The sequence below is a fragment of the Crocodylus siamensis genome, chromosome 14 (assembly GCF_052110815.1).
Source record: "Crocodylus siamensis isolate JL-2025a chromosome 14, ASM5211081v1, whole genome shotgun sequence".
Taxonomy (NCBI): Eukaryota; Metazoa; Chordata; order Crocodylia; family Crocodylidae; genus Crocodylus; species Crocodylus siamensis.
The window spans coordinates 9861115-9888476 of NC_143408.1; the positions used below are offsets into that span (position 1 = coordinate 9861115).

At 50.2% G+C, this 27362-nt stretch overlaps 1 protein-coding gene across 2 annotated transcripts in view; it reads left to right on the plus strand.

Moving 5' to 3' along the window:
* MARCHF2 (membrane associated ring-CH-type finger 2) overlaps positions 1 to 27362 on the plus strand; it is a 108479-nt gene that overhangs the window by 24564 nt on the left and 56553 nt on the right. For both annotated transcript variants that reach the window (XM_090027358.1, XM_090027359.1), the window contains exon 2: positions 15186 to 15416. In XM_090027358.1, the coding sequence (XP_089883484.1) occupies positions 15241 to 15416 (176 nt within the window). In that variant the 5' untranslated portion in view covers positions 15186 to 15240. The remainder of the gene's footprint in view (positions 1 to 15185; positions 15417 to 27362) is intronic.

Consider the following 27362-nt stretch of genomic DNA (forward strand, 5'->3'; position numbering starts at 1 on the left):
CTTTTACGATCAGGTCACCAAATCATTAGACGCAGGGGTTGCTGTGGATGTAGTCTTTCTGGACTTCCGGACGGCTTTCGACACTGTCTCTCACCCTGTCCTCATCAAAAAGCTGGGAGACTGTGGTGTCGATGCCCACACGGTCAAATGGGTCGCCAACTGGTTGGAGGGCCGCACCCAGAGGGTGGTAGTGGATGGGTTCTTCTCGACCTGGAAGGACATGGGCAGTGGGGTTCCGCAGGGCTTGGTCCTCGGGCCCGCACTGTTCAACATCTTCATCAGTGACTTGGATGAGGGGGTAGAAAGCACCCTGTTCAAGTTTGCTGATGACACGAAGATGTGGGGGGATGTGGGTGCACTAGAAGGGTGCAATAGGCTATAAGCTGACCTTGACAGGTTGCAACGGTGGGCGGATGAGAATAGGATGGGGTTTAACACTGATAAGTGCAAGGTGTTGCACATGGGGAGGAAGAACCGGCACCACACTTACAGGTTGGGGAACTCCCCTCTTGCCGGCACGGAGACGGAAAAGGATCTTGGAGTCGTCATTGACTCCACGATGAACATGGGCCGGCAGTGTGGGGAGGCAGTCAAGAAGGCCAACCGTACCCTGTCATGCATCCACAGATGCATCTCGAGCAGGTCCAGGGAGGTGATCCTCCCCCTCTGCGGCACTGGTCAGGCCGCAGCTGGAGTACTGCGTCCAGTTCTGGGCGCCGCACTTCAAGAGGGACGTGGACGATATGGAAAGAGTCCAGAGGAGGGCCACTCGTATGATCAGGGGTCAGCAGGGCAGGCCTTATGAGGAGAGGCTACGGGACCTGAACCTGTTTAGCCTCCACAAGAGAAGGTTAAGGGGGGACCTTGTGGCCTGCTACAAACTGGTCAGGGGGGATCAGCAGGGATTGGGGGAGTCCCTGTTCCCCCGTGCGCTGCCAGGAGTGACCAGGAATAACGGTCACAAGCTGGCGGAGGGTAGGTTTAGATTAGATATTAGGAGGTGCTACTTCACAGTCAGGGCGGCTAGGGCCTGGAACCGGCTTCCAGGGGAAGTGGTGCAGGCTCCTAGCCTGGGGATTTTTAAAAGGAAGTTAGATGAGCACCTTGCCGGGGTCATCTGACCCCGGTGCTCTTTCCTGCCAAGGCAGGGGGTCGGACTAGATGATCTACCTAGGTCCCTTCCGACTCTAGCTACTATGAAACTATGAAACTATCTCCCGAGGTCCCTTCCAGCCCTAATGTCTATGAAATCTATGAAATCAATGACACCAGTGCTGCAGTCTACGGTTTACTACCTGGATCTTCCTTTTCCTCCTCAGCCTGTAGCCCGGGACTGGGAGGATCGAGGAAAACACCACCTGCACCCCCAGACCCTTTAGCCCCACTCCCAACTCCCTGTCGTGCCTCGTGACCCGGCTGGGAGCGCTCCGAGCCGTGTCATTGGTGCCCACATGGATAAGGAGCGGTAGTGGTCGGTGGGCTGGAGGAGTTTAGGGATCTCCTCCGCAATGTCTTGGATGCGGGCTCCTGAGAAGCAGCAGACTTCCCGGGCTAAGGGGTCAGGGCAGCAGATTGCCCCCTCAGTCCCCTTCAGGATGGAGTCTCCCACGACAAACACTTTGCGTTTTGTCTTGGGAAGAGCGGGGGCGGTAGCTGCAGTTGGGGCTGTGTTGCCTGCAGGAGCTGGCAGCTTAGCAGGCTCTGCTGGGGCTGCAAGAGGTTATACCTGTTGCATAGCTCTAGCGGGGCAGGGGCCTTGGTGCAGTGGGCCTTGGGGCCCTTGACCACCTTGGTCGAACCCCTGGGCTAGACAGTAAGGGAGGTCCCCAAGTCCTCCCTTGTCCTGGAGGGAGACCATGGTCTACCCTCCGGATCCCGGGGGAGAAGGGCCTGGCAGCAGGAGTCTATCTCCTGCTCGCAGTCCCCGATGGCACGCAGTCTCTGGACTGTGGCCTGTGGCCTGGAGCTTCTCCCGCTGGCGTGGCAGAGACCCCAGTAGGGAGCAGACCTCACAAGGGGAGGTGGCCATGCTCCCGGGCCCCGGAGCCTGAAAAGGGGACAGGCCGCCCCTGCAGCCGAGAGCCAGGGGCCCCGTCTGCGTGGAGCCTGGAACGATGGGCTCCGTCTGGGTGGAGGTCTCTGAGGTGCCGGGGGGGGGGCACAGACCCCGAGGGGACCCTTGGGGTGCAGTGTATGGCCATCTGTGGCATGCTGCTGATAGGCTGGCTGCGGCTGGGATTGCCTCAGGCCCTCCCGCTTGCCCTCCTGCGCAAACTCTGCGCTAACTCATGCACCGAGCAGACAAGCGTGCCTGTTTGCACGGCCTGTTTGCGAGGCTCCGGGTGCGTGGCTCCCCGGGAGGGCTGGGCGAAGTAGGGGCCGGGGCAGGGCGAGACCCCCACCTCGGCTCCGGTTTAGCTGCCTCCCTGTGGCCAGGCTGGGGCAAGTCGCTCTCACCAGGGTCCCGCTTACCTCCGGCTGCTGCTGAGGGCTGGCGGGGGCACTCTGCGGCAGTTGGGGGTCTCTGAGGGGCTTCGGGGGAGTGGGGCACAGTGAGCTTGCACCTGCGTGTCTCGCGCCGCTCCCGGAGCCTATCTGAGTTGGGGCACGTGTCGGAGCTGCAGCGGCCATCTGCCCTCCTGCTGCCTTGTACTCAAGTCCCAGAGGAGGGTCAACCCCTCTCTCACATGCTAAACGGAGAAAAAACTCATCTTGGATTCAAGTACATATATCGGTATCTACAGCTGAATGAGCCTAATTGCATATCCAGCAATACCATACCCATGTTCTATGTTGATTAAGGCCTATTGGCATCTAGATCAGATTATTTAGTGAGAAGTCAGATGAAGCTGTTTAACTTGATAGTTAGCTGTGGCTAGTTTTGCTAGGATCCATTTTGAAGTTGTTAAAGGACCAGAGTAGCAACCGTAGTTGTTGTAGGGAGAACCTTTCTGTTTGGGGAGGTTTTAATGGATAAAAGTCAGTATTTGTCAGTGTTGGTTTGCATCTCAAAAAATGATCGGGGCAGAGTAGTGAATCAATCTGTGTCAAAGTGTAAAGTGATTCAGAGTTTCCTCGGGGACTAAGCATACAGTGTTTAAAAATACTTTGCTCCAGGCTGAAGAACAGGCAAGTGCTGTGTAGAAATATGTTTTGCAGGCTCTGTGGCAGTTGAGCAATAAAATGCATCAGAAAAAGTAAACTGTTTCCAGCAACAATCAAAATAAAGACTAGAAGTAAGCAAGGGGAAAAAAGGCTGGACTAAATAGACTGGAAGTAACCAAAGCGGGGAAAATGTCTAAATACAGGCTTTAAACAACTGGTTAACAATTGTTACGGGATCAGTGTTATACCTCAGAAATGAAATAGAATAGATTAAATGTTGCTTAGCTTTGAGCTTGAAAAATGAGTTTCTTCTGGATTTGTTGTGTGGTTTAAAAACTGTCTTCATTTGTGTTTGCCAAACAAGCTCCTCTGAAGCCAGACCACAGTCTAAAAATTTCAAGCCCTGAAACATTCTTTGGAACATGTAAGAAATGGCTCAGTCCCTCGCAACCAGCCTAAAGCAGGCAGGAGATGGCTTGTGCTGTGAAGCCCCTTCTGGTGCAGACCCACTACAGTCCTCCCGGAAACAGGTGCTGGTGGGCCCGTCCCACCCCCTGTTTCTGAGAAGACTGAAGGACCAGGAAGGGCTGCATGGCAGGAGGCAGGTCCTGCCTGCTTCAGGCTGATAGAGAGTCCTGCTGCAGGCAGAGAAAGCACACGTGGCATAGCCCTTCCTGGGCTGGATGAGGGGCAGTTTCACCTGGAGGCAGCAGCACTGAGATCAGTGGAGGCAGCTCCAGCAGTGGTAATCAGCTGGGGGTAACGGCACATTCAGAAAAGCAGTGGTGGGGTGCTGTAATCCAACAAGGTTGAGATCCACTGGTCTAGAGACTGCAATTTGTAGTCATTTGTCCCCAGCAAGAGATGAGCTGTCTTAGGTGAGGATTATTTATTGGTTGTGTTGTTATTAGAGTAACAATAACAGCAACAACACTTTTTTCAGTAACACATGGAAATCCACCAGGGTAGGTCTTCTCTGTGGGTCTGTGTAGTCTGAGTGTACACAATCTGAAGATACTGAGTCCTCCCCAGAGTGCTTGCCATTTCTTTCTAAAATCTTTCAAAGTTGTCTAGTTTATTGTGGTATAACTCGCTAATATTTGAATTGGCGTCTCGAGTGAGCCAATGTAGTAGTCTATAGCACTCGGTCCCTGACCATTACTTTTTGGAACCTACCAAATGTGTCCAAACAGCCTGGCCCTTGATCCAAGACTCCCTGAAGTGACTGGGGGCTTCTCCCGTAGCTTAGGTGGGCTTTGGATCATGTCTCTCTCTGATTTATTGCCAAGAAGCTAACAAACTTCATAGATAAGGGGTGGGCAATTGTTTGAGCTGGAGGGCCACTTAAGGAGCTTCTGTGAGCTGTTGGGACCTGGCCTGGTGAAGTGGGGGGGAGGGGAGGACCAACACAGTGTGGGGGAGTGCCAGCCCGGTGGGGGTGCTATCCAGCCTTGGCTCATGCACCCTGCACCCACCGCAGTGGGGGCACTGGACAGGGCAGGGCATGCCTGGCCAGGTGGATAGGATTGGCCCACAGGCGGGTCCAGGTGTGTGGTCCAGGAGCAGGATGGGAGAGTGGGGGGCCAATGCCTGGGCCAGGCAGGGCTGAGGGACTCGCTGCAGGCTGGGTAAAATCCCTTGGCAGGCCATATTCAGGCTGGGAGCTGTATTTCCCCTCCACCCCGTCACAGATGGTGTGTAAAGGTTTGAGTTAAGTGAGAACCGTATTTCCTTGAATCTAATTTTTGTGAATTTGATTCTCAATGTTGTAATATATGAACATGCCAAGGGGTGCCTGGAAGTTCCTTGTGCATAAGCTGTACAGATCTTTAAGGCTGAGAACTGTTGTCCGAATATCCAGAGCATTTGGATTAATGTTCATACCATACTAAGTATTTCCTTTTGCAGTGGAAGGAGTCCTCTCAGTTGCATGCTGACCATTTGGTCCATATTTGAGTAAACTTCCAGTATAAAGATCTTACATGTTCCATGCATGCTCCTTTCTGCTTTTGTACAAACTTGATTTACGCATGCATGCACACAGGCAGGCATGTGCGCAGGATTCCCATTTCCTCTGTTTGCTGTAATGAAACCAAATTTAAAAGATGCAATTTGATGTAAAAAAAATACATGCACAAGTCCACCAGTCTGCTTTCCAAATACTTTCAGATTATTATGTGGTGGTTTTAGTCAGGTGATTCCAATTAGTTTGTGATCACATGTCTGAAACACAGGAATAACTTTTTGAAACTATGCCTTTGAAACATTAACCAGAGGCTGTAAAACTCTGTAGCAGTTAGGGACCCGTGTTTGAAGTTTAGGCCAAGCCAGTTCTGCATTTCTAAACTATAGGGCTGTTGGCAAATGTCCTTCTCTCCCTTTTCCCAAGGTGTGCACACACAGCAGACTCCCTGGGGGAGGGATGAACTGTTTGAATGCCGGCTGCTCTGTGGAATATACGGGGCTGATGCTGCGGTCTGGAACTTCCCCGCGCCATAGTGTACATGGCACAGGCATGCCACTTGAGTCCCCAAGAAGCACTATGGCTGTGGGAACATTTCGGGAACTTTACCAGCTCTGATATGCAGAAAATTTCAAAACAGTTTTCTCTCTCTCCAGAAGTGCAAAAACATGTGACTTCTAGCAGACATGTGGTTTGACCCTGCTTATGGGCAGACTTACTCATGCTCAGAAGCTAGAGAAGCCAACTTAATGTGAAATGCATAAGTAGCATTGGGATCAAGAATTTAGAGCTCCCTCCCTTTGAGAGAGTGCCCTCCCCATAAGCTAGAGCCAGGCTGCCTCTTCTCCTCCCGATGACTTGCATTCTTTCCTCTTCATGGCCTGCGTTCAACAGGAGGGTGGAGGATGCTTTGCACATAACCAGGTGGTTTGTCACCTTCTTGAAAAATGGGAGAGATTGAGTCACCCACCTCAGGATGAGCTGGGCCTGTAAGCAAGCTCTGTCACTTCTTGGGCAAGTGCCTTAACCATTAAGCTATTAGGTAGCAGGTGAATATTATTGTGCACTCAGTTTCATGTGGGGCTTCTCCATCCAGAGCACCAGTGTTCAATCTTTTGACCCCACAGGCCATATGAATGGGGTGGGGCCTGTTCGTTGGTCAGATTGAGTCCCATGTGCCAGGATTGGGTCCTGGGGCCTGGCATCCTTCCCAAAGCGTAGGGAGTGGGCCCTGGGGCTAGCATAACCCCTACATGCCGAGATTTGTCCCTAGGGGTCTGGCACTGACCCTCCCTCCTTCCCGCACGCTCTGAGATTGATTCCTAGGGCCTGGGATTGATCCCAGGAGCATCTGGCACTATTCCCTCCTGCCCCAGCGTGCTGGGATTGGGTCCTGAAGATCTGAAACAGCCCCTCCTACCTCCCACACTGAGATTGGGCTCCAGGGCCCAGCATCATCCATTCCTGGCTCCCTGTGTGCTGGGACTGGACCCTGGGATCTGAAGCCAACACTGTTCCTGCTGGGCCCTGCGCAATGGGATGAGGCACCTGATCCAGTGCATGGGACCCGGGGTTCCCCATGGGTCTGGAAATTTGGCATTGGCAGAGCAGTGCTCTCCCACTGCCAAATTTCTGAATCCATGGGGAGCCCTTGGGCCAGTTTTGGCCCTTGATCTAATGAGGGCCCTTCAGACCCTGATCTAAAGGAATTGGGACTTGCATGGGGTTTTGGCACCTTTCAGAATGGAACTGGATGGCAGCAGAGTTTAGATAGGGGTAGGTGTTTAGGTGTCCTTTCAGCTTCCTTGTGAACATGCTAGTCTAGCCTCATGAGGATCTTTTCTGGGGCCAAAGAGAGGTGCATGTATAATCTAGGCACCTTAACAGCTTTGTAGCAGCTGCACAGGTTAGAACGGGATTATGTTTAATGATGTAAGCACCAGACATTTTAAGAGGTAGAGTAAGATTTGGGACTGTGTTTGCAGTCACAGGTGATTTTCTTGCAAGTCATGAATATTCAGCACCTTTGCCTCCATGACATAAATTGTGCTTATCCAGCCTTACAAGTCAAATTAAGTCAAGATTCCAGCAGCATTGTTACTTTAGCCATGCTGCACGCCATGCATATTAAATTACACACTTAGCCAGCAACCTAACAAAAAACACTATTATGCAACCATATACAATCACAATGAATTAGTATAACTGAACATGAGACTTGAACCTTTCACATCTTTATTGTATTCAGAAAGAAAAATATTGCTCACTCTAATCTAAACAGATGGAGCTACTTAGGTGAGCAACTGAATCAGGTTTTGACTACTGCTTGCTATTGCTTAAAGGTAGAATCTTCTACTGGTGCACCAAGAGGGCGAATTCAAGGAAATTGTAAGAGCACGTTTGCTGAGTTAGTGAAAAGTGGGGCTGGAACCAGTGCAATTTACCATTAATGAAACTGGAGTAAGCCATCCTAGCATCAACCCTGGATTCCATTGGTGCAGCACAGCAGCAGGGTTTGCATTGGTATAGTAACCCTAATTTAGACAGGTCACATTGCACACATGAGTCCTGCCCCCACCGGTTCCATGTCCCCGAAAGTAGGTTTCACCTTCAATACCTTTTTCCTGCTTCTCTCCATTTTAGTTCTGGCTTTACTTTTTATGAGCAAGTCACTTATCCCTTCTGTTTCAGTTTTCCTGCCTGGGTATAATTGTCTGCTTCAGGTCCCTGCTTTAGGTATGCATTCATTTAATGGAAAGATGCAATCTGATCTTCGATCCGAACAGTTGTGCTTCTTGCAATGCCACACGTCTGGGAGGAGGCATGATTGTTGGGATCAAGTTTTAGAGCCCAGTTGCACCAGTACTACTTGCTGCTGAGCCTAGGATTATAATCTTGGGCTCCCCCTGCACTGTCAAATGGAAAGAGGAGTGCATATAGGTCTAGCTGGGGCAACTGTGCAGCTGACAGTCAGCTGATGGTTGATTCTTGGCCCCTGGGATCACACCAGGAGCTCCAGTGCAGGCTGGGGCTGGGGCTGACTGTTGACCCTGGCTTGGAAGAGCCCTGGGTCCAGTTCAAGACTCGGGCTGTCTGGGCTGGACCAACAGTTGCCCAAACCCTGTGCCTGGCAGCTCCTACCCAACTGGGTTTGGGGGAAGGGATCAAAGGGTCCCAGTGGAAGTGGAGGGCAGGAAGTATAGCCACTCTAGGCTAAACACCCCTGGCCCCCTCCCCCCATCATGTCCCTCCCCCCCAGTGGGGCTTGATTGGGGCACTGCCCCCCTCCCATCCTTCCCAGTACCCAGTTCCCAGGCCTCACTGGCCTCCCTGGCTCCTGCCCCTGCTTAAACAGGGCAGGCAGGTTAACCCTTCCCTGGGTGCTACCTCAAGACAGACAGTGTGGGCAGCCACAAGTAAATGGGGGAGAGGGAGTTGGGGGAACCCTGAGGGGCAGGGGGAAGCCCAGATGGGAGGGGGCAGAGTTTTACCTTTCAGTCCTTTCTGGCCCCTGCTGGCTGGAACGTGTGACTGCTCTAAACTCCAGCTCACATTTACACCCATCAACATGTGTGTGGTTTACTGTGACATGTAACAAAGCCCTAAATTGTGGGGCCTTCTGGTGGAAGTACAGGAGTAATCTCTATATAAACTGCTTGGCTTGGATGTTCAGCTAAATTTCTTGGCTGTTTCTAAAACTGCTCATCCCGTTGTAGCAGGCAAGTCACTGCCTGGGAGCTAGGCCATTGCTCTGTAAATGGAGCATTTGAAGATTTATACTGGGACAAAGATTGTCATAATTAATTTCCAGTGGGCCTATTGGATGCTGTGAGAACAAAAAGGGAAATGCAGTCTGTGCCCAAATAGCTGTCTCCCAAGTAAAGAGGTATTATCTTACGAACTGCAAATACGATGACTTCAGAATATTAAAATATAACTCACTCTGAGCAAGATCTGCATAAACAAACAATAAATATTAAGCATAACTTTGTTTTCTTTCTTAAATTTGAATACAGACCAACCAAACCATTTTTGCTCCAGATCTGTCCAGGAGCGGAGGGTACAAATGTCCTGCCTGGAACACAAGGGAGACACATTCATCCCTAATGCATTCAGCTGAAAAAATGCTATTTTTAATCTTAAAAAATAATTTCTGGATAGGTACTGTGTATGAAATATTTTCATCTACAGGGCTGTTAGGAAAGTCATGAATGGTGTGAATGAAAGGTGTAATTTAAAATTACTGTTGGATATTGAGCTGGGCTGCTGGGGTTCTTGGATTTGAGTACAGTGAGCTGCTGAAACTTGAAAAAATTGTATGTGGGTGACCAGAAAATCAGGAAAGGTAGACTTGGCTCTTCATGGGAGTCTGTGATCCAATGAGTATGACATTGGATTTGAAACACGCTGCAGATCTGGTGTTTGGTTTTCATTTATTTCTCTGCTAACTGTAACTGTGAAAAACCTGGCTTTTTACGTGTAATCGGTGGCATTCATAAGATACTTACTAAAATAGTAACTTCAGGCTACATGCTGAGATGGACTCTGAAAAGAAAATCCCATATAACTTGCAATAAAAAGCCCACGTGCTTCCTGACATAGAACCATAGGCCGGAAGGGACCTCCAAATGTTATCTAGCCTGAGTCCCTGCTCAAGGGAGAATCACCCCTATCTGCACCATCCCATACAAGTCATTGTCTGACCTGTTTCTAAAGCTTGCCCCCTTCCTTATCTAAATAACCCTTGTCAGCTGTCTGGCAGCAGCTTCATTCTTTTGTGGACACTGAGGCAAGTGGACAGGGGATGAGCAGCTTCTGCAGTCTTTCTTTTTTGGCCAACATATTGGTAGAACCTCTTCTTGTCCTCCATGTCCTTCATCAGGTAAAGCTTGTTTTTTTTATGTTTGCCTCCCTGATTTTGTCCCTGAAAACTCTTGCTATTTCCTGGTACACTTGACCTGCCAATCTCTCTACTGCCTGTATGCTTTCCTGTTGCTTTTGAGGAATCCTAGAAAAATCTTGTGCAGCCACATTGCTTTTTGCTATTCTCTTTGTTGGTTCCAGTACTGTGCCCTTTAGAAGCCTCCAGTCCTCGTGAATCCCTTTATCCTTCAGTCTGTGCGCCTGTGGCACCATGTGCTTCTATGGAACCGAGTCTCCTTGACTCAATTGAAACGCACCTTTTTGAAATCCAGTGTCTTATTTCTCCTGATCTCATGCTTTTTTCTGTCTCAGGATCATGAATTCTACAATCTCATGATTGCTTCTTTGCATCACCTTCACATCCTCCACCAGTTCTTCCCTATTAGTCAAGACAAGAACCAAGATAGATGATCCCCGGGTTATATCCTCAGTTTTCCAGAACAGAAAGTTATCTTCCACACATGTTAGTTATGTTGTGTGCCCTAACGGGCAGTCCAGCCAGCACTAATTGTCTAGTTGGCCAGACCTACTGGAGGTTCGACCTGGCAGCCCATCCTGGAGGATGAACCAGCTGACCACTGTTAGGGCTTCTTGAATGGCTGCTGGGGAGAGCAGCCTCCCCATCCAAGTCCACCTGTGGCAGCAGACTGGAGACCAGCTAACAGTTCTTCCCGAAGGTCTGCTGTGGGAAGCCTCCCTGGATCCTATGCTGTCTAGTTTTCTGACCTCTGACCCAGCTCAGCTTTGCCTCTAAACTTTGGTTTTTGGGAACTCCATTCAGCTTTGGTAATTCCATCTCTGACTCCTGAACCCTGATTCAGTTTGCTTTGGAGTCTGCCTCTGGATTTCCCCCTTGGATCTGGTAACTTGGTTGTGATTCCTGACCCCTGACCTCGGCCTGCAATTTGGACTGCTCCTGGCTCCTGCCGTTCCCCAGTGGCCCAACTACTAGGCCAGGCCGCTTATGACCTGGCCTTTACAAGAGTCTTGTTTGATAGTCTGTGTTTTGCTGTATTATTCTTCTAGCAGCTGTCCAGAACATTGAAGTCTCCTGTCACTACCATCTCATAATTTTTGGACTACTTTGTCATCTCCTTAAGAGTACCTCATCCACTTCTTCCTGATTTGGTGGTCTATAATAAATCCCCACTATTAGGTCACTACTGTGCTTTTCATCTTTTGTTTTCACCCAAATACATTACTGTCTGCTACCTTCTTCCTCCTGATCCAGGGAACAAGTGTATGTGTTTTTGACATAAGGTAACACCATCGTCTTTTCTCCCAATCCTGTCCTTCTGAAACAGAGTGTTCCCCTCAGTGTTCATGGTTTATTTGTAAGTATTGTCCCAGTAAGTCTCTGTGATACCAATCCGATCATAGTTATTTTCACAGGCTGTGACTTACAGCTTCTCTTATTTCTTCCCCATACTTCTCGTATTTGTATACATATGTCAGATATATTTTACTTTTCTCCTATTCATATCCCTTTTGTATCACTTACTGCTGTTCTGTGGCTCTTTGGATCTTTCACTGAGTTGAACCTCTTCTTCCAGTCCTCTCCCCTCTGGATTTTTTGATTTGTTCCTGGAAGGTTTTGTTCACCATCCCCTACAGAAGCTAGTTGAAAGCCTAGTTTAAGGAGTTCCTAGGTTGGCCAGAATAACACCCAAAGATGCTCTTCCCAGTTCTGGTCAGATAGATCGAATCTCTTCATAGCAGTCCTGCTGTCCAGGATATCTGCCCATTATTAAAGAATCCAGAGCCTTTATGTTGATACCACCTTACTTCTGTGGTATGATGGTTCACGTCTTGGCCATTACCTTCCACCAGAAGGATTGATGAGAATACCACTTATGCTCCAAATGTCTTACTCCTCCTGCTGTGTCTCCTCTGATCTTCTCTGAGTCATTCCTGGCAGTATTGTTAATTCCTACATCAGGGTTGGGCAATTATTTGTGCTGGAGGGCTACTTAACGTGTTTAGATGAGCTGTCGTGGGCTGGATCAACACTCACATCCTTGCCCTGGCCACAACAGCTCACCAAAACTCCCAAAGTGGCCCTCCAGCCCAAATAATTGCCCACCTCTGGGCAGAGAGAACAAAGGTTAGGGGAACCTACCCTTTGTTCCTCCCTTCTCCCTGCACCCTCCCCTGCCCTGAGTCCCCAGCACGTGACTGGGCTGGTGCCATGCTGTATTCCTACGTGCCAGCTCAGACTGTTTGGGTGCAGCTGGCATGGATCCTGCCTGACCTGGCCACATGCCAGGGACTCGGGATGGGGGAGGGAGTGTAGGAAGAAGAGGGCTGGGGACCCAGCCAGGTCAGTGCCATGCCATGTTCCTACACGCCATTTTGGGGCATGTGAGCGCAGGTGGCATGGTTCCTGCCCAACCTGACCACGTGCCTAGGATTCGTGGTGACGGAAGTGGGCCGGGACCCGCGAGTCATCTGGGCTCAGCTGGGTCAGTGATACGCTGTGTTCCCATCTGGCGCTTTGGGCCATGTCAGTGCAGCTTTTGCGGCGCCAGCCTAACCTGGCTGTGTGCCAGGGACTCAGGGTTGGGCAGGAGCTGCTCCAGCTGCTCCCACATGGCACAGCCTGAAGCGGCATGTGGGAACACAGTGTGGCACCGGTGCCTGCCCCCCTACCAGGTACCAGCCCAGCAGAGACTGGATAACCTGCAGTTCTTGGCCCTTTCCCCCCGCACCTGCTCCCCCGCCAGCAGGGAGAACCTTCCTTGAGCTTCGACTCACCAGGCACATGGTCAGAGCGGTATGCAGACAGCCTCGCCAGGCAGAAGCCTGGTCAGGAGCTCAGCGCCCCCCTTGCCATATAGCTTATACTTGGGGCTGGCGGGCAGGACAGGGTGGCTGCTGCCGCGGCTGGCTGGCATGGGAAAGGGAGCAGGGCAAAAGGCACCAAAAGACAGGGGGGCTGCAGGCCAGATACAGCTCTCTTTCAGAAGAGCAGCCAGGAGCCCAGTAAAATCATTTGGTGGGCCGCATTCTGCCTGTGGGCTGTATTTTGCCTACCCTGGCCTACATGAACAAGCAAAAGAGGGGTTTAAGGGATGTATGAGCACTGACAACTTTCTGTGATACCCTGAATATAGGCTCCAGACAAATAGGATCTCCCAGGATCCCTGGACAACAAACTGATGATTCTGTTCCCTGGTCAAGTGAGTCACCAACCACCACCACTCTCCTCTACCTTACTGGTACAGTGATGGCATTTTCCTTACAGCGTGCAATGGGACCAGTGGGGAAGAGGTTCTGTCCAGCATAAATTTCATTAAGATAAGGAAATGTAGTATTATGATTATCAGATCATATTTCTCCTTTTTTTTCCCAATAGATGTTTTGACATACTAATTTTAAATGGCATTTCCAATAAGCTCTTAGATCCTTCTCATCCACTGAAAGGTTCTCTCGTGTCTTTCTTTAAAAAAAAAGATCTGAAAAGTGTTTTTAGGCCCCTGCAAAATCTGTGGAGATGGAGTGGTGCCAAATCAGGATCACTCAAGTTTATGCTGAGGTCAGTGGACAGTTTCTGGGTGTTGGTTTGGGCCTCTGGGCAGGTCAGTTCCTTTGAGGATGTGGAGGAAATGTCTCAAGATAGCTGTCAAATATAGTTTTGCAAAACAATCTGAATGGGAAACCTTAAGAAGAGTATTAATTCATTCCTCTAAAGGTCTCTTAAAGTCAACTTACTGCAGCAGAGGCACAAATGAAGTACAGTGAGACTTGCCTGAGATGGTATCGCAGCAGACCAGAACATTTTGGCTTTGACGGGTTTCCATCTTTTAGAGGGCACAGAGGCACATGCTCGCCATGGCTCCCTGATAGTCTGCCCAGCAGTGAGCTGTCAGGGAGTGCTGCCCCATGCCCATTACCATTGATCAAGGGGACTGGGTGCCACAGCCAGCAGTGATCCAGCTCTGCTGGCTGTGCCGGTGCACCTTGCCTGGTGTTCTGGTCATGGGCAGGGCCATTTTAATATTGCTTGGGCTGTGAGAGCATGCATTCTTGCCTGCACGCTGGCAGCCAGCCTGTGGCTAGACCACCAGTAAGAGCCAGTGTTCTGGGCCCAGGGCCCCCAGGAACAGCCATGGGGACAACAGGGAGGGGGCTGTCGTGGCATCATCACATGCGGCCAGGTCAAGAAACCAATGCTTCCTGGTCTAGGCTGCCCTTACACCTCCTATATATATAGAATGGGTAGAAATGGGGATCTTTGAAACAATGCGTGTTTGTGGGAAATGGGCAGAAGTATGGGAGCTCTTTGAACCAAAAATCATGCGATTCTCTGCAGAGGTCAGTGGAAGGAAACGAGCAGTGTAGAAACATCAACTGCATTAGTTCTGTTCTGAAAAGTGACTCATTAAAAGCCTCTTCTGGTCCAGGATGTAAAAGATGTGCTAGCTAGTGCATACAAACATCTTTTTTGTGTGCCTTGTTGAGGATAGACAAACCAAACTGCCGTGTACGGCTCCCTAATTGTCCCCATTGCAGAGCTAAGAGGACTTTTTTAACTATGGACTTTACGTGGGAGAGCAAAATGCATGGTTTTGTCCATCAGTTGAATACAAGGGACACTGCACCTGGAACCTTAATTTTATGTTAAGGCAGGCCCACAAAATTTTGCTTGCCACAGGTACAGGCAGGCTGTAGGATATCAAGGATTGCTTTTCTTTCTATTCTAGTGTCAGGTGATTTTGTTCATTGTGAGCTTCAGCCCACAAAGCTCCTGTCTGTCTGTCTGTATCTACTTTAGTCAATCTGTAAGGTGCAAATATTATCTGCTTTATATTTGTATGTTGTCCAGAAAGGGCAAGTTTGAAAGGCTTTGTTTAGGATCCCACATTGGTGATGATGATGAGGGAGCCGTAACACAGTTAGTGATGCTGGGGCTAGAGCAGGAAATAGAAATGATTTGGTGTCGGGCTTCCCCACCCCCATCCCCGCTTGCACATTGGCTGCACACTGGCTGCAGATAACCAATTCTGTGTGATAAGACTGTAGAGCAGCATCAGGAACGGTGCGTTGAGAGATGGAGAGAGTCTGACAACGCGCGCGCTGTTCCCAGCCAGAGGAGGGGGAGAAGCTGGCTACGAGCAGTGCTAGCTGGAGCTGGCAGGAGCAGTAACATGGCTCAGGAACCTCTATTTATTACTCTTGTCTTGTTTTATTCCAGGCCTATCATGACTGTGAGGTTCAGTCTCTGAAGGAGTTGGGTACTCTTTGTTGCCATGACGACAGGCGACTGCTGCCACCTTCCTGGCTCATTGTGTGACTGTCCGGGAAGTGCCACTTTGTCCAAGTCCGTTGAAGAGTCCGACATTGGGCGACCCCAGTACATTACCCAAGTGACCGCAAAAGATGGGCGGCTGCTCTCAACAGTGATCAAAGCGCTGGGGGCGCAGAGGTAAAACTAATGCTGCTCGCTGCTTTACAGAAGAGGTTTGAGCTGGTGTGCCATCTTCATGCTGTTCCCTGTTCACATAAAAGAAGCATAAATTAGAAATGGCTGTCAGCCCATTCGGTCAGGAGTTTCATGGAAGCCAGTTAAAACTGAGGACAGAGTTTATAAAGTTATGTGGCCAGGAGAGGAGACTCTTTAAATGGAGCCTTATACTAGTCAAATACATGAAATTTAACAAGGCTCTCGAGTGCTCTCCCCATGGATCCTACAGGGGGAAACTTATTGACTTGCTTGAGGTCATCCAGGATGTCAGTGGGAAGACGGGAAATTGAGCCAGAGTCTTCCAGGTCCAGGCTAGCAACTTTACGCCTTGGCAGTCCTTCCTCTCGAAGAAGACGTTGGCCAAGGGAGACCTAATCACTGTGTCTAATGAACTTAAACTGAATGATAAAACTGAAACTTAAATGGGAGTTCAACTTCATCTCTGTAAATGAAGATCTCTCCCACAACTTGTGTGGGAAACAGGCCATGTCTTTAAAGGGGTAGGATTTTAGCACCAATTAAGCAGACTCTGGGGTTGCCTATACACATGCACTAGGGTGCAGGGGTGGGGGAGGCACGTTTTAATTAGAGCGGCTCTCAGGAGCTGGTCTAATTAAAACATCTGCCTCACCTTGTATTCAGGATCCTGTGTTTAAAAATGGTGGCCGGGGCACTTTAACGAAAGCTCATTCAATGAGCTTTAGTTAAAGCAGCGGTTCCCAACTTTTTTATGCTGGGGACTGGCAAACTGCAGACCGGAAGTGACATGCAGCCAGGTAGCCAGCCCTTTTTTATATTCAGTATAAAAACAGTTGGCTGCTCGTCCGCAGTATGCCAGTCACTTCCAGTCTCCAGTTTGCTGGTCTACAGTCACTTTTGGTCCACCAGCAGTGAGGGAGGGAGTGGGGCTGGCGCAGGGACAGGTGCTGCACAGCCGGGGTGGGGCACAGGACAAAGCCACGAGTGGCTCGTCCAGGGACGTGGGGAGGGCGGGAGCAGCTCCTGCTGCTGCACACACCCCAGGAGGGTATGGGGGCGTGTGTCCCTGGATCTGCACATGGGGCAATGGTGGGCTGCCACTGTGGGCTGGGGCTCGGGGTGGGGGTGGTGTTGGGCTCTTTACAGTGGGGGGAGGGGCAGATGGTGGCAGCCCTGGGAGGGGGGCTACAGCTAGACTTCAGAAAGGCTAACTTCAGTGTGCTCAGGAGATTAGTTAGTGAGGCGTTACGGCTCAAGAGCATTGGCAAAAAGGGGGCCTAGGAAAGGTGGTCATTCCTCAAGGGCGCGATCCTACGGGTGCAGAAGGAGACAATCCCATTATGCATAAAAGGGGGCAAAGGGACCAAGAAGCCCTCTTGGCTGAACAGGGATGTCTGGGAAAGCCTAAGGACAAAGAAAGACATATACAGGCTCTGGAAACAGAGTGGCTACCAAGGAGGAGTATACCTCCCTGGCTCGCACTTGCAGGGAATTGGTTAGGAAGGCCAAAGCAGGATTAGAACTTAGGCTGGCGACAAAAATGAAGGACAACAAAAAGTCCGTCTTCAGGTTTATAGGGGGCAAAAGGAAGGTGCAGGGTAGCATAGGACCCCGACAGGACAAACTAGGGCAATTGGTGATAGAGAGGGAGGACAAAGCTGAGTTCTTTGCATCTGTATTCCTAGACACAGACCAAGACAAATCTCCCAGTTGGATCATAGATAGACACAGCGTACCAACTGTTAGCGCAGACTCAGTGACGGGGCACTTGGATGGGCTGGATGTGTTCAAATCAGCAGGCCCGGATGAGCTTCATCCAAGGGTGCTGAAGGAATTGGCCAGTGTCATAGCAAAGCCACTGGCATGGCTGTTCAAGCACTCATGGTGCTCCAGTCAGGTCCTGAAAAGGGCCCTATTTTCAAGAGGGAGGAGAGAGGAAGTGGGAAGCTATAGGCCAGTTAGTCTTACCTCCATCCTTGGGAAAACTGTAGAAAAAAATCATTAAGGATCACATTCGTGGGAGCCCAGCAGGGGAAATAATGATGGAAGGAAATCAGCATGGGTTCATTGCAGGTAGATCCTGCTCGACTAACCTTATTTCTTTTTATAACCAGGTCACAAAATATTTAGATGCAGGAGTCAAAGTAGATGTATTCCACGTAGCCTTTAAGAAGGCCTCCGATACAGTATCTCATTCTGTTCTTGTAAATAAACTGACAGGCTGTGATACAGATTCTTACCCAGTCAGGTGGGTGGCAAATTGGCTTAGGGGTCACACCCAGAGAGTGGTGGTGGATGGGTTGATATGGACCTGGAAAGATGCGGGCAGTGGAGTCCCGCAAGGCTCGGTGTTTGGACCAGTCCTATTCAGTGTCTTGGATAAGCACACACCCCGTCCAAGTTTGCAGATGATACCAAATTATGGGGTGACGTTAACACACCAGAGGGTAGGAAACGGATCAAGGTGGATCTGAACCGGTTGGAAAAATGGGCAGAATGAAATCGGATGCAGTTCAACAAAGACAAGTACAAAGTGCTGCACCTGGGCAGAAAGAACCACTAACACACTTACGGGCCGGCAGAGGCGACCTTCTCAGCAGCCCAGCAGCAGAAAGGGATCTTGGACTCATAGGTGACTCCAAGATAAACAGTAGGCCCCCCACCTCTGATTGGCTGAGGGGTGCTGGTGGCCCTGCCTCTTGTCAGGGATTGGCTGTGAGGGCTGTCTGTCATGTGACCCTGTTTCTTACCACCGATTGGTGGAGAAGGGCAGGGCCATATGACAGACAGCCCACCACCAGTCAGGGCAGCAGCCATCTTGGAGTGCCTGTCATGCAATCAGCGTGGTGGCAGCTGCTGGCTCCCCCTGGGGAGCTGGCATTTTATTTTCAGTAAGTTTTCCTTCCCCCCGCCCAAGATTTTCTGGATTTCAGGGGCAACGCCAGTTTTCGCAGATGCAGAATCCACAAAAATCACAATTTCAGTAGGTCCCTAGTTATAAATGTATCCGTGTCAGAATGGCAGGAGATTCTGAGTGGAGTCGCACGGGGCTTTGTCCTGGGCCCACTGTTCATGTGCTTATTGATGATTTGGGTGCTGGGATAGAGAGCTCCTCGAGCAAACTTGCAGACGACACAAAACTAGGAAGGGCTGTGAACACCCTGGAGAAATCGGCACAATTCAGGAGGTTTTGATAGACTGGCAGACTGGGCTGGAGATGACGGAGGTGGAACTGGGACTAGCAACCCGGATCAAGGACAAGAAGAAGTCCTTTTTTAAATACATAGGGGTTAAAAAAAGGGTACCGGGTAACGTGGGGCCTCTGCAGGACATGCTAGGAAATCTGGTCGTCACACCAGAGGACAAAGCTAACCTATTTAACAATTTCTTTACCTCCATTTTCCTGAGCAGGGACTGGGTCACTTCCCCCCACCCCCACCAGGGACCTCCGTAGGCCCCAGAGGAGGTGCACCCAGACCTAGGGTCAGTGAGGATCTAGTCGGGGAACTTCTGGAGGGACTGGACATATTTAAATCAACAGGTCCTGATGATCTCCACCCCAGAGTGCTGAGGGAATTAGCTGCGGTCATTGTGGGACCCTTGGCACGGCTGTACAAGCACTCATGGTGCCAGAGGACTGAAAGAGGGCCAGTGTGGTTCCCATCTTCAAAAAAGGGAGGAAGGAGGACCCAGGGAACTATAGACCAGTTAGTCTTACCTCGATCCTGGGGAAGCTTTTTTGAGAGAATTATCCTGGCACATGTCTGTGAGGAGCCACGGGGGAGGTTATGCTTAGGGGCAACCAACACGGGTTCATTAGTGGCAGGTCCTGTCAGACCAACCTGGTGGCCTTCTACGACCAGGTCACAAAATCTTTAGATGCAGGGGTAGCAGTGGACATAATCTTCCTGGACTTTCGGAAGGCCTTCGACACTGTCTCTCACCCCGTTCTCATTAAAAAACTGGGGGACTGTGGTGTCGACACCCACACAGTCAGATGGGTCACCAACTGGCTGGAGGGCCGCACCCAGAGAGTGGTGGTGGATGGGTCATTTTCGACCTGGAGGGATGTAGGCAGTGGGGTGCCACCAGGGCTTGGTCCTCGGGCCCGCACTGTTCAACATCTTCATCAGCGACTTGGACAGGGAGGTAAAAAGCACCCTGTTCAAATTCATGGACGACACTAAGATGTTGGGGGGAAGTGGGCATGCTAGATGGGAGGAATAGGCTGCAATCGGACCTAGACAGGTTACAGGGGTGGGCGGATGAGAACAGGATGGATTTTAACACTGACAAGTGCAAGGTGCTGCACCTGGGGAGGAAGAACCAGCACCATACCTACAGGCTGGGGAACTCCCTTCTCATCAGTGCTGAGGCGAAAAGGATCTTGGAGTCATTATTGTATCCACAGATGCATCTCCAGCAGGTCCAAGGAGGTGATCCTCCCCCTCTACGCAACACTGGTCAGGCTGCAGTTGGGGTACTGCATCCAGTTCTGGGCGCTGCACTTCAAGAGGGATGTGGGCAACATGGAGAGGGTCCAGAGGAGGGCTACTTGCTTGACCAGGGGGCAGCAGGGCAGGCCCTATGAGGAGAGGCTACGGGACCTGAACCTGTTCAGCCTCCACAAGAGAAGGCTGAGGGGGGATCTGGTGGCCTGTTACAAACTAGTCAAAGGGGACCAGCAGGCACTGGGGAAGTCCCTGTTCCCCCGAGCACCGCTAGGAGTGACCAGGAATAACAGTCACAAGCTGGCAGAGGGTAGATTCAGGCTAGATATCAGGAGGCGCTACTTCACGGTCATGGCGGCTAGGATCTGGAGCCAACTTCCAAGAGAAGTGGTGCTGGCCTCTGCCCTGGGGGTCTTTAAGAGGAGATTAGATGAACACCTTTCTGGGGTCTTTTGACCCCAGTACTCTTTCCTGCCATGGCAGGGGGCAGACTTGATGATCTGTTCAGGTCCCTTTCAACCCTACAAACTATGATGGGATGAAGCTCAATGCTGAAAAGGTCAAGGTGCTACACGCTGGTAATCAAAAACACAGCTACAAAATGGATGACAGCTGGCTGGATGGCAGCACCGAGGAAAGATCTGTCTAGGAGCCCTGGTGGACTGCAGCCATGGTTTGAGTCTGCAGTGACACAGCTACAAAAGCTGAATGCAGTTACGGGCTGTATCAATAGGAGTATTAGGCATAAAACGCAGGAGGTGATAGCATGTCTTTACTTGGTACTGTTAGGTCTCATCTATTGTGTACAGGTTTGGACTCCACATTTTAAAAAGGACATGTAGAGGTTAAAGAGGGTCCAGAGGCAAGCAACCAAAATAATAAAGATCTTGGAAACAAGCCATATGAGGAGAGCTTGAAAGAAATAGGCATGATGGCATTCCTCTCTGCTGGCAGTCTCTCTATGTTCTTCCTCTCAGGCAGACCACGTGAACTGACAGATTTGGTGCAAATTCCCTTTTTATGTTTTGCACCCCTGCAGTTACCAGGTCGACTTCTTCAGCTGCATGACCCATGTGAGAGGCTCGCAGTCTCTAGAGGCAGCAACTGGTGAGCAGCAAACAGTAACGCTCTGCAGCTAATCCTTTTTTTTCGGTCTAGGTGGGTCTACATGTTCAGCTTGTGGAAAAGGCAATAGGCAACATGATAGCAGTCTTCAGACATCTGAAGTACTGCAGTAAAGATGAGGGAGAACACCTTTCTTTCCATTTCTCAGACAGCAGGACAAGTACCAGTGGCTTGAAGTTGCAGCAAAGTGGGTTTAGATTGGCTGTCAGTGTTACAACTGTGAGGCTGTGGAACAGACAGCTTAGGGAAGTTGTGAGCTCTCCATCACAAGGTGATCAAGAAGCGAGTGGATAAGCATTGGTCAGGGATGATCAAGGATAGGGCTGTCCAACTTCTAAGTGGCCAGGGGCCACATGTTTCAAGCCACAGAAGCAGGGATCACACCAGTGGGGGCAATAGACCTAGCCTCCAGCTGCTACCACATACCTCCACCCCACCGCTGCTCCTCATGCCTTCCTGGTGTACTGCACATCTCCATGCTGCTGCTCCTTACACCCCCACTGCACTGCTGGCCCAGATACCCCCCACCCCTCATCACTCCATGACCCCAGCTGCTGCTTCCTGTGCCTCCCCATTGCACTGTGTGCTGCTGCTCCCCACTGTATCATGTGCTCGGGTGCCCTACTGCACAGCCCATTCAGACACCCTGAGCTGCAGCTCCCCAGCCTCTGCAGGGTGGACCATACTGCACTGCACTGCCCTGCCCCCAGGGACAGAAAGAAGAAGCCAAAGGGAGGAGGAACCTGGAGCCCCCAGCTGCTGCTGCAGCAGGGCAGTGTGGGGAGCAGCTACCTGGTGCCTTTTAACCCATTGTGAAGGCCACATGTGATCTGTGGACCAACGACTGGACAGCCTTGCTCTAAGAGTAGCTGTGTCTGTAGTATGCTGTCAGGAGCAACATTTGGAAGCCCAGGAGCACCCCTCCTGCCCCTGGATCAGCGGAAGATGATGTGAAGAGTTCTGCAGCCTAGAGCAGGTCAATTCTGCCTGGGGCCTTGCTCAACAGTAGGAGAACAAAGCCAAGCTCCACAACCGGCTTAGCAGAGATTAAAGCACCTGGCATAAGTTATGGAAAGGGTACAGAAAGGGGAGCTTTTGCTGTTGGGGCAGAGGGTGTGCTGTGTGGAGTCATGCTTGGTGTTCCCAAGTTTCAGAGCAGAATGGAGTGTGTTTAATTTTTCCTGTGTTTCTGAACTTTGCTGGTTGCCACCTGGGGCTATGGAGGAATTTGTTTCTCCTCCTGGTGCTACAGACATCAGGGAGTTTTATACGCCTTCCTTAGAAGCACTGGGTCTTGGCCACAGCCAAGGTTGGGGATTTTGACTTGGGTGTGCCAGTGCTGCTGCTGGGACTAAAACCTGGAGCTTCCTGTTTAGTGAGTCTTGCCCCTCTGGTCAGGATCAGACCAATTGCCACATTTTGGGATCATGGTCAGATTGGTATGGATGATGGGGGTGTTTGCCTTCTATTTTAGTTGGGGGCATGGCCCTCTTTGGATCTATTGCATGCATGTTAACAACCCTTGCAGCGGTGAAACGCTGACAGCCCTCATCCCCCTGCTTTACCTGTGGCAGGTTAAGATGCTTTTGGTGTTTTAGGGCAATATGCCTTGTGGTTGTGTAGCAGGGTTCATTGTGCAATTTTAGGAACAGGTCAAACACACTACTTATGTAGTATGGTGTGGATAGGGATGACCCTGCCTTAAGCAGGTGCTTGGACTAGATGACCTCTGGAGATCCCTTCCAGCCCTACTTTTCTATGACATTGTGATTCAGGCTTATTTTGCCTTAGTTCTCTGCAGATTTTGTTTTTGCTGTTCTTGCCTGGAGGCTTTCTTTTCAGTCCCTCTTTTCTTAATTGGGAAAGATTTTCTAGAGTTGCTTTTTGAGCAGCTCTTGGACTAAGCTAGCAGTGTACAGTTAACATAATTGCAGATGGATAGAGGAACAAAGCTTCAGAGCACATGAACGATCTGAATTACTTTCATTCTGAGTGGGGCCTTTAGAACCACTGCTCCAAAATTTTATCTGGCCCTTTCAAATTGTTTCTAGTTCCTAAAGGTCATAACATGCTATTTCTTAAAGTCAGATTTCTTTCATGTCCTTTGATGATTAATTACCTTGCCTTCCTCAGTGCTTGATTCCAACATGACTTTTCACAGCTGAAGCTTCTAACTACAAGGAAGGAGTGAAATTTTAATATAAAAAGCATTAGTCACCTATTTGAGGGACTTTGAAGCTGTGCACAGAAATCATAGGATCACAGAAAATTAGGGCTGGAAGGGACCTCAGGAGGTCACATTTAGTCCAGTCTCCTGCTCAAAGTAGGACCATCCCCACCTAGATCATCCCAGCCAAGGCTTTGCTAGGCCGTCTTAAAAACCTCCAAGGATGGAGAAGCTACAACCTCTCCGAGTAACTTGTTCCAATGCTGTACTGTCCTCGTAGTGAAAAAGTTTTTTTCTTAGTCTCTAACCTAAACTTTCCTTGCTGCAACTTGAAGTCATTGCTTCTTGTTCTATCATCTGCCACCGCTGATGTCTAACTCCAAACAGTCTAACTCCACCCATTTGAAACCAGCCTTGAGGTAGTTGAAGCCTCCTATTAAATCCCCCCCAGTCATCTTTTCTCCAGACTAAATAAGACTAGTTCCCTCAGCCTTTCCTCATAAGTCTTGTGCCCCAGTCTCCTAACCATTTTCATTGCCCTCCACCGGACTCTTATATTTAAGGGAATAAGTTTATCTTGGTTGTACCCAGCTGACAGCAGGAGCAATGTCAGTAGCAATGCAATACGGGATTCTTGGGCTATATATCTTGTTCAGGCAACTTTCTAGTTGGACTGAAGACCAGAACGATGTGTTTGTGGTATCTAATGGCAGTGAAAGACATTTGAGGTAAGGTGTAATCATAGTGGGACTTGGACAGCGTGGAATCCAAGAACACCAGCCACATCATTCTTGCCATCCCGGAGCAATGGTGGGAAATGGAAGAAGAGGGACAGGCCTGAGGAGACTATGAATTGAGTTGTCAAGGCTTTCATTTACTCTGCAGAACTGGTATGTGGAATGGACAGTGAACAACTGGAAGGTGGAAATTAGGACAAGATGTGCTTCAGTGAAGGACAGTGTGAGGAACAGAGAGATTTAGTGTTCCATACATTTTTCCAGGTGACCCCTTTCTTTATAAATATGAGTTGTGTCTTTGGGAAGCTTGGCTTCTGATCCTTTATACTGAAACAGTCTTAGGTTTTCACCCTTACTGTTTGTGAAGCAGCAACTCCCAAAATCACATCAGACTTCAAAGCAGGCAAGCAAGTTTGTAATGCAAGTGGTGTGTTTTTTGAATGTGCCAAGTCTCCTACCCTCTAAGCTATGGGACAGAAATAGTTGAGAGTACATTACAGCCTCTTACTCTTGAATCTAATTCTCTGTGCAACTATGAAGGAAAGAGTCATGGGTCCAGAATGACAGCAAGCTAGAAGCAGCCTAGGAAAGAGAGCATGGCCTGCAAGGGGAGTTCTGGGCTTTGCCCCTTGCTCCCAAGGCTGTTTGTGCATTTTACTTGATGATTCTTTAATGTTAAATACTGATACGTATCTAGAACAATGCCATTATAAGTAGTGGTTCTGTTTTGGATTGCATTTTAGTAACTGGCTAGAATCCAGCCTAATGTAATTGCACCAATGCAAGTAAAAGATAGCTCTGCAGTGCACAGTGAGATAGGAAAACAAGATTATCACCAGTAATTAGTATGCTTTATTCCACCTTTCTGTGTCACCTGGATGTGTGCAAAGAGACATCACAGGAGAAATATGGTTTCAGGGAAGTTTGACACTGGAAAAAATCAGCCGGTATCCCAGGGATGGGCAATAACTAGAGGTGAGCAAGAACTACATTGGTTGGATATCGGATCGGCACTGACAGAGAAAATTGACTGTATCAGAAATCGGCCCAATGTGGCCAGTAATGTGGCTGATAAATGGCCTGTGCACATGGACAGCTGCAGTGCAGTACATAGGCAGCAAGGAACACAGCTCAGCAGCATGGAGAGCTGTGTGCAGATGGTAGATATGTTGTGGTGGAAGGGGAGAGGGGAGGGAAGTGGGGTGTGGCGGGGGGAAGATCAAGGCCCCTGTGGTGAGGGAAGAGCTGGGGCTGAGGCAGGGGCTGCCTAGCTGGGGGGGCGGGGCGCAGGACAGACCCATGGTTCATCTGGGGGACACAGGGGAAGGGATGGGTGGTTCCTGCTGCTGCATGCACCCCAGGAGGACACAGAGGGGAAGGGGAGGCATGTGCTCCCAGATCTGCGTGTGGCTGCCACTGCAGGCTGGGGCTCTTCCTGGCAGGGGCTGGGCTGGGCTGCGTTTGGGGTGGGCAGTGGCAGTGATGGGAGGAGTGTTGGATGGGGCTATGGAAAACCCCCAGTAACCTCCCTCCCAGAGCTGCTGCCACCCGCCCCTGCTGCAGCCCAGCCCAGCCCCCCACCAGGAAGATCCCAGCGCAGCCCCGGCCCCAGCCCGGACTTGCAGCCTGCCTTGCCCTGCGCACAGATCTGGGGACACAGGCCGCCATGCCCTCCTGGGGTGCATGTAGCAAGGGAAGCCACCCCCCCTTCCCACGCCCCCTGGACGAGCTGCAGCTCTGTCCTGTGTCCTGCCCTGCCCTGGCTAAGCAACCCCAGCCCCACCCCCTCCCTCACTGCAGGGGCCTCAATCTACCCCTCCCCCCACGCCCCTTCCCTTCCACCACAATAGTCTTACCAGCCGGACACTGCTCTCCAAGCTGCTAGGATTCGTATGGAAATTGGATCAGTATCAGCCAATATGCCTCCTTACAAATCAGCTATCCGTATCAGCCCCCAAAATCTCTATCGGTGCACCCCCAGCAATAACATAACTAGAGGTGGGTGAATGAGACACCGACCCTGGGTGCTGACCGGCTGGGAGTGTGAGACTGGTAACTGCTGCTATTGCTGGTTCTACTCAGGGCACAACAACTGCTTGTTCTGCTTCTGGTGACAGGGCTGGAGAATGCTGAATATCATGCCTATGTGGGCTTTGTTTTTCTGAAAGGAAAGTCAGAGGCTTTGAGCTTTGCTACTGACAATCCACCAGGCTTTCTTTTCCTCTTCCTAAACACAGGCACATGAGCCTTTCTGTTAGGGGTTCTGGGTATTGTCAGAAAGAGGCCTTTCCTGAATGAAGTAGTGCTGTAATGAGAACTGCAGTAATGGCTTGCCATATAATAGTTTGAGCATCTGTTCTAGCCCCAGTAGGTTGGGGTTTCAAGCATGGTGCACCATGGGAAGAAGCCTCCTCTTTGCCATCAGTGCTGTTTATGCAGCCCTTCCAAGGATCCTAATACAAACTGCATGAATAACACTGGGAGCAAGGACTTGCTCTGCCCCCACACCATGCCACGCCCGTCAAGGTAACATCCACTACCCTAAGCCATGGGGTCGTGTGTTTCCCTTCTGTTCCTAGGATGTTTTCCCTCTTGGCTAGGGACAGAAATTACACATAAACAAGTATAAGTGATCAGAAACCAGTTCAAATCTGTAACACAGCAGAAATTCAGTGCACAATAAACCACTCTCAAAATGGCCGAAACCCATTTAAGATAAACCGGGATGGATTTAGTATCAGACTTAACTGATTTAGGTTAAATCAATTTATTGAACGAACTTCTGTCCCAGATCCCCTCCAGATTCAAGTTAACTCTCAGTTGCTCAGCATCCCACGATGCTTTGCATTTCCTTTGCAAACGCTGTCTCACTGAGTGGGTGGGGTAGCCTTAGCCTAAGTTGTCTGCTCCAGTTGTGGGGTTTGTCGGGGAGGGTTTGAGGTTATGGTGGGGTGTGTATGGAAGCCACCAGTGCACGCGCCCCTGAGCTGGTCAGCATCTGTCCTGTAACAACCCAGAGCTTGCGTGCCCTGCAGCACCTCCCTGGCACAACCAACAGCACGCAGCCCTGGCCTGCCCCACACCTCCTCTCCACACAGCCGTGCATGTCCTGCCACCCCCTGGCCATGCAGTGGGGCTGGGGCAGCTCTGCAGCTGGACTGTCTTTCTAGGCAGCCCAGGCAGTGGTGGCTCCTTGTATCTTGTGCTGCCCCTGGCCCCATCTTGGGACCAGAAGTCCCACCCCTAGCCCCTGACCTTTGCCACCATAAGTCCTTCCTCTTGCCCCTGAAAGTACTCCTTTTGGGAAGGGGGTTTGCAATCTTGGAGCCAGAAAAAAAATTATATACTAAAAATTAAACATCCACAAAAACATATTTTAATTTTATTTAAAAATATATGTTTGTCCTGATTTGTGTGTGTTTGTGTTGTGTGTATATAGAGGTGATTG